The 7,449-nt window shown below is 61.2% G+C and overlaps 1 protein-coding gene across 1 annotated transcript in view; it reads right to left on the bottom strand.

The window, feature by feature from the left end:
• Window positions 1–7,449, bottom strand: part of LIMK1 (LIM domain kinase 1) — a 41,646-nt gene that overhangs the window by 14,245 nt on the left and 19,952 nt on the right. The window contains exon 17 of the mRNA XM_045284738.1: window positions 5,903–6,030. Within this exon, the coding sequence (XP_045140673.1) occupies window positions 5,903–6,030 (128 nt within the window). The remainder of the gene's footprint in view (window positions 1–5,902; window positions 6,031–7,449) is intronic.

Genomic DNA, 7,449 nt, shown 5'->3' with positions numbered 1-7,449 from the left:
GGCTGTCCAGTCATCCATCTGCCCTAAGCGAATGCTCCACCCACCAGCCCGGCCCCGGCAGGAAGCAGGCCCCTAGCCACCCCGGTGGGAGGGCTGAGCCCCTGTGGACAGGGCTGTCCAGTCATCCATCTGCCCTAAGCGAATGCTCTCCTGCAGCCTGGAAGTGCCCACCCCATCACTCTCAGGGACACTCATCATTCATGGTCACTGCACGCCGTGGAAGCCCCAGCAATAAGTCACCCAGGCTCTGTAAGCGTGCATGCATGTGTGTCTCATCGTGCCCGCCCCCGACACCACCTGGCTCGGTTGGCCCACCAATCTCCCCAGACCCTGGTTCCTGGGGCCACTTGCCACTTTTTGATCCCCAAGTCAGCCAGGGGATGCAGCCCAGCCCAGTGGCTAGCCCTCAGGGGCCTCAGTGGACCTTTGCTGATGGGCAACACAGAGGAACCCAGGACATGTCTGTCCCAGCCGGGAGCCAGGGGAGGGGGTGGGGGTGAGACAGGCCTGGCTCTTCAGGTGTCCCACAGCTGTATGACAGGGTATGGAGAGAATGCCAGGGTGTGAGGTGCAGAGAGAGAGCCTGCCCCTAAGCCACCTGGGGGAGTGTCCCTCTCTCAGGGCAGGGATAGGTGGGCTGGGCCAGAGTGGTAGCACCCTCCATGAGGCTGGGTCCCATCCCACCCAGGGGTGCCCCGAACACCAGGGAGAAGACACAATAGCTGAAGGACTAGCCTCACATCAAAGGAAACATCTAGAACGGCCAGTGTTCCTGAGCCCCTCCCCACCCCAGGCTACAGTGGCCAAGTAATTTCAGTTCTCCTGCCTCAGGACCGGGACCTGGGTGGATCTGGCCCACAGGTCCTCCCAGCCCTCACCCCCGGGGCCCTATCTAGGGTCCAGGGCAGGTGGGGAGGAGGGCACTCCACTTACTTGGCCCCTCTGAGGAAGCGGCGTCTGGTCAGGACTGAGTCTAGCATCCTTGGGAGCTGGGCAGGGAACCCTCGCAGCCTCAAGGGACAACAGCGGAATCGGGCCCACGGGCCACTTCCCTGTCCAGCTGCAGACACTCAGGATTGGAGGCGGCTGAAGGTGTGGCCACCCGGCATGGGAGGAAGACTCAGTATCTCGGGGCATGAGGCTCTGGTCTGAGCCCAGAAACAGGAAGCAGCTTGGGCAGCCAGAGGGGAGGGAGCTAGGTTCTGACCCCAGGCGGGGGCTGTGGTCACACTTAGCAGGCACTGGGCCCTGCACGCCCTGCAGGCCCCTCCACTTCTGCCTGACACTGAGCCTCCCCGGGCTCAGGGACAAGCTTGAAATCAGCTGCCGCTTCCGGTGCAGCCCCCATGGGAACACAGGCCGACTTCCCATGGATAGGGCGTCTTCCTTCACGGGGAAGGTCCCACAGGGCCAGCCCTCCTCGTCTAGGGAGACCCACCCAGCCTCCAGGGAGATGTTACCAGAGCGACCACTGTCCAGGGGCACTTGCACTGCAGGCTTCCGGGAAAGGACCTCCCAGAGGCAGCAACTGGGAGAGGGGAGCCAGGACGACTCTGGGCTTGGCTGTAACTTCTGAGTGGTAACAGGGATAGAGAAATGGTAGTCCCGGGGGTGACGAGCTGGAGGATGGTGGGGTTCGAAGCAGATAAGCTTCAGCACCGAGAACAGGGGCTTCCCTTGGGCCTGTGGCAACCTTCCTGCTGCCCACAGAAGGGACGCATGTAACCCGGGCAGCAGTTCCTTCCCTGGGCCCTGGGTCTCAACACAAGTGGCTCTGTCTACCTGTGAGCTTCCACACAGGTGCTCAGGCCTTGAGAGTCACTGAGCCCACCAGGCTCTGCGCCACTACTGCCCCTGACTACCCCCAACACTCACCCAGCGCCCCAACTCCAGCCGCACTGAGGAACTCTGTTCCTCAGAGGTGTCAAGCGCTTTCCTACCTCAGGGCCTTTGCACGTGCAGGGTCCAGCCCGGATTGCCCCTCCCTCACCTAGCTTGGTTCTCTGCTCAAAGGACACTTCCTCAGAGCGCCCGTGGCTCCCAGCATCTGGCATGATATTTAGGCTTTTGCCGGGCTCTCTTCGGTGGGAAAGCAGTCCCGGGCATGCGGTGGGCTGTGCTTTGGGCTGCTAACCCCGAGGTCAGCAGTTTGAAACCACCAGTTTCTCGGAGGGAGACAGAGGAGGCTTTCTGTGAAGAGTTAGTCTCGGAAACCCACAGCAGCCCTGTCCTGCGGAGTTGCTAGGAGTCGGCATCAACCCGAGGACAGTAAATTTGTTTGTTTGTCCCCACCCCACGCCCCTCCTGTGAGAAGAGAGAGGAGCCCCGGTGGCTGGCGGGGTGGTTAACCGCAAGGTCGGCAGTCCTAAATTGCCGGCAGCTCTGCCGGAGAAAGACGGGGTTTTCTACTCCTGTCAACAGTGACAGTCTTGGAAACCCACAGGGGCAGTTCTGCCCTGTCTTATAGGGCTGCTGTGAGTGGGCACTGACACAATGGCACGGAGTCTGGCTTGGTGTGGTTGTGGTGTGAGATGGGAAACTCCCAAAAGTCAGGGCCCTGTCCTTGGAAGAGGTGTGCTAAGTACAGGCTCCAAGTCCGTCTGTCAGTCGGGGGTGAGTTGGACCTACTCCGCTTCTTCCTAAGCGTGGGACATGGGGGTGGGGGTGGGGTGGGGGGTGACTCACTGAACGATGTGTCTCTGCTTCTTTACCGGTGAAATGGCACCCACCTCACAGGCCTGATGCAGAGGGGTGTCCTGTGACTACGTGCAACTACTGAACTGCTGCAGGGGCCTGGGTGGTCCCTGAGCCACGAAGGGCAGCCTGGTGGGAAGGGTGTCTGGGGATCTCTTCCTTACCCTGCCCTGGAGGGGACAGGCTGCCCCCCCACCCCCCCAGCCTCTCCTCCTGGAGCACCTCAGAGGGGTTAGGATGCTGCAGGGTGGGTCTCTAGAGCAGGCCCAGGCCCATGGCCTCAGAGCCCTGGGGCTGTGTCAGCCTCAGCCATGACTCGGCCGGGCTGTCCCCGGACCTCAGTGCCTACAGCTCCCCATTCGGCTGTCTGTGAAGGGTAGCCTTAGCCAGTCAAGACCCTCGGGGAGCTGCGGAGGGCACTGCCAGCTCCCCTGCTTTGGGGGCTGTTGGGAGAGGCAGGAAGACTGGGGCAGCCATGACACACCCCTAAGTGAGATGCCACGGGCCATTCTTAGTGCCAAGACCTGTGGGCCTGCCCTCCTGTGGGAGCCTTCACGCCCTGACCTCCTGCCATACCAGAGGCAGCCAACCTGCCTTCTCCCTCCTGCCCCCACCCCGGGGGCCTCATCCTCCCCCAAAGATGCAGGGCAGGGGACTCAATAAGGTCAGATGCCCTTGTGCCTCCTCCTCAGCTTCCCTCCAGAGGCTGCCCTGCCCTGCTCCTCCCACCTTCCCTGGAGGTTAAAACCCCCGTGCATCCACGCCTCCCCCAGCTCTGCGGGGATTCACCCTCCCTGGCCTCAGGGCATCACCACCCTGGATGGCCACAGCCTCTCCGCCAACCCCCACCTCCACCGGAACCAACAGGACCACCGCCCCACTTCCCAGCACCCAGGTTAGAACACGTCCAGGACTGCTTTGGACTCTGCCCCTGCTTTCACCAGTCCCCACCCGCTCGCCCGCGCTCCCCCTCCAGATCTGCAGCCCTTGAGTCGGACGGACACAGGCCGGGGCTTCAGCTCTCGGCTGTGCAACCTTCAGCACGTCATTACTGTCTCTGAACCTGTCTCTCATGTGCCAATGGGACAAATAATGGTCCCTGTACTATGGCACTTCGTAGGACCCCCGTTGGTATAGCGGTTAAGCGCTGGGCTGCTAACCACAAGGTCAGCAGTTCAAAACCATCAGCTGCTCTGCGGGAGAAAGACAGGGCTTTACAGGCTTGGGAATTCATGGGGGTGGGGGATGGGGCGGCGGTTCTACCCTGTCCTATATGGTTGCTGTGCTGTGCAGTGAGCGTGGGTTTTGGGGTTTCTCTGGTGCTTTGCGTATCATGTTACCAAGAGGGACCAGTCCCTGGAGAAGGACGTCTTGTTTGATGAAATAAGAGGGTTGAGAAAAAGAGGGGGGCCCTCAAGGAGATGGACTGACACAGTGACTGTGCCCAGAGGCTCCCAAAGGACACACGAGGAGGGTGCAGGACCGGGCACTGTTTCCTTCTGTTGGGCAGGGGATGTTGTGAGTTGGTGCCAACCCGATGGCACCTAACCACCTCTGGGCAAGGGCATGAGGTATGGCACATTGGACGGCGAAGAACACTTGGGAACCCCTCAGTGGGGGGGACTGGACCCTAACAACCATCTCAACCATGGTCCTCATCACAAAGATGGTAATAGGACCGGGCAGGGCTCCCTTCTTCTGGGTTTGACAGCAGGATGGGGATGGGGGTGGGGTGGGGGGCTGCAAAGAATTGGGGGAGGGATCTTGTTATCCTTTTATCCCATTTTCTCATGAACTTGAACCTACGGAAGGTTGCCAAAGCTGACCTGCGGGTAACCAGGACCTGAAGGGTATGTCGAAGGCTTCACGCAGAGGCATGGAGGGTGCTTCATGGGTGTGGGCTGCTAAGGTTGGCACCTGCCAAGTACACTGTCCCTTCTGGACCCCCCACTCCCTACCACCAGTCAGCCTACTCCGTGACTACCCTCAGCCACTGTCCTGGGCCAGCCGTCACGAGCCCAGGCTTTGAACTACCGTGTCTGACCATTCCCTGCCTGCTGGGCTGCCGGCTCTGACCAGCATGTCTATCCACCACCCTGACCCCAAGGGCAGGCCACGGCTTGGTGCTCAGGGTTCTCCACAAATCGATCCTCATTCTGTCCTCTGACCCAGAGAGCTGTCCCTGCTCCCCTCCATCACCTGCACGGCCCCCCATGGCCAGGCCTGCCTTGGTACCTGATGTTTTCTCTTCCTCTCTGAAGGCCCTCCTGCTTGAGTGCCCTACTTGGGACCCCAGGGTGGGGGTCTGCCTCTCTCCTGGCCTCCCCAGTGCCCGTATTCCCCAGTGCCTGTATGCCTGCTGTGTGTCCACTCCCTCGACCCTCCAGCTGGGTGAGCTTGGTCAGAAGAATTAACCTCTCTCAGTCTTCTCTCCTCGGGGTGAAAGGGAAACAACATTTATTGGTGCAGGGTGCCTCGGGCAGTACTGGCCTCGACAAAGCGTGATGGAAACCGTTACACGTTATTTAGAAAGCCAAACCAAACCTGGTGACTTATTCGCTCCCACTGCCTAACCTCCAAATCCCAACAGCTGCCTGCTGGTGCCCCTGGCTGTGGGGACTGCTTTGTGCCCCCTCTATGGCACTTCGGGCTCAGAACTGCACTGTTCACCCAGGCCAGGCCTGGTCACGCCTCCACGCCATGCTAGGCCCTTGGCCTGGAATTCCGTCTCCGTACAAAATCCCACATCCCTGGAGACTTGCCACCTGGCTTCTCGGGATGGTCCTGTTGGCTTCACTGGGCCACCACTGGGTCCCTGGGGGCTGGACCCTGTCCTTGGCTACCACTCTTCTCCGATGCTTGGGGGTCGGTCTGTCTGTCTGTCTGGAGGGGTTGACCCCGCAGGCTACACATCTTCATAAAAATGGGGGATGGGGAGGGCTCAGCAAAGAGTGAGAGCCTTGGGAAGGCAGGGCCCACTGCCTTCCACTGCCCACCTCCTCCTCTGTCCACCCTCCCTGACCCCCAGGTCACCTAGAGGGACCTTTAGAGATGTTGTAAGGCAGGGAAACTGAAGCCAGAGAAGGGGCACCTGCTGGTAGTCACAGCCAGAGACTGCCCTGGAAGGCACCGGGGTTCCTTGCTGGCCAGCCTCTGGTGTCTGGCTGGCCCCTCCCTTGGGCATGCCACCCGACCAGCCCCTGCCTACCTGAAGCAATCTGCATGCCAGTCAGCGTTCAGGGCCTGGAGGTACTGGCCATCATAGATCCTCTGGCCACAGCTCGCACACACGGGCAACTCACTTCCTGCAGGGGTGAGAGTGGGGTCGGGAGCAATCTCACGAGGGGGGAACAGGCCCAGTCCACCCTGCTCACCCCATGGATGTTCACAGTGCAGTCTGAGTGTTGGTAGTGAAGCACTGGCTCAGTCCCCAAGCCTCTCCGGGCCTCAGTTTCCCGGTCAGTAAACTGAGGAGGGGGAGGAGCAACAACATTCTCCAACTCAGGGGTCTGACAGGATAAAGGGAGGGAAAGGGGGAGATGGGACTTGGAAATAAGGTCACACTTCTGTCACAGCCCTTGTACCCCTCTGGGCCCAGTCTGCCCAGAAAGAGGGGCTAAGCGGACTCCCTAAGGGCATGGACTGGGCTAGGGCATCCTGGGCAGCAGCCTCTGGGGAGAGGTGTGGGCCCCAACCAAACCTTTGCCATGCCTGTTCTGACCAGGGGCTGGGGCTGCAGAGCTGGGCGCTCCCAGACAGACACCTGCTCCGGGGAGGCCTGGCACCTCTTCAAGCCAGCCGTAGGCATGCTTAGTCATCCCTGGGGCCTGCCACCTTGGACTGGTGGACCTCAGAAGCCCCCAGGCCTGCCCCATCCCACTGTACAGTTGGGGAGACTGAACTCCAGAGAAGGGCAAGGCTTGCTTGGGTCACAGGGTCACACAGCCAGGCTCAAGGCCATGGCCTGTCTCTCCACGGGGTCCCGGGGGTCCCAAGGCAGGGGAGGTGGGCATTTGACCCAAGCAGGCCTGGGCAAAAGGCTGACGGGAACTCCAGGGGAGGGGAGGGTGGGCAAGTGACCCAGACTCAGGACCTGCCCTGGCACCTGGTCAGCGTATGTGGTGGCTGGGTGGCAGCCACTCAGGGAAGGAGACCCCAGCCTGCGCTGGGCTGGGGAAGTCGTAGGGGGCTTTGAGCACCAACTGTGGTGTACGCCCAAGCCTTGGACCCCAGCAAAGGGCATGGATCTGAAGTGGAAGCTGGGGGCAGTGGATCTCAGGGCCGAGGCTGACGGCAGGTATTGGGTTTGGTGCAGAGCGAGGTGAGGTGAAGCCCCCCCATAAAGGTTGCCTGTACACTCCAATTGCCTCTGAATCCCCGATGGCAGGATGCCTATTTCTGCTCTGCCAGCCAGGACCAGGGTCCAGCCTCCCTGTCCGGCACTGGACAGACAGGGAAACTGAGGCCCAGAGTGGGAAGACCTGGCTCAAGGTCACAGAGGCCGGCAGGCACTGGGGCTTTCGAACCGGGCTGCGGATTTCAGTGGCTCTTTCTCCCCAGGCTGGGTTCCAGACAGGGGAAGGGGCGGCCCCGAGGAGGGGGACAGAGCACAGATGCACGTCGGGGTGGCCTTCCGCTGGGGGATGGAATGAGGCCGGATGAGAGGGTGCAGAGGCCCCCCTCCACAGGGGAAGGACAGCCCATCCGGGGTCCACTTGGGGGGCACCTGCCAAGTACACTGTCCCTTCTGGACCC

This window comes from Echinops telfairi, unplaced genomic scaffold, assembly GCF_000313985.2.
Source record: "Echinops telfairi isolate 266 unplaced genomic scaffold, ASM31398v2 ScPeMD7_5;HRSCAF=22, whole genome shotgun sequence".
Lineage (NCBI taxonomy): Eukaryota > Metazoa > Chordata > Mammalia > Afrosoricida > Tenrecidae > Echinops > Echinops telfairi.
This window is presented reverse-complemented; position numbering and strand designations above follow the sequence as displayed.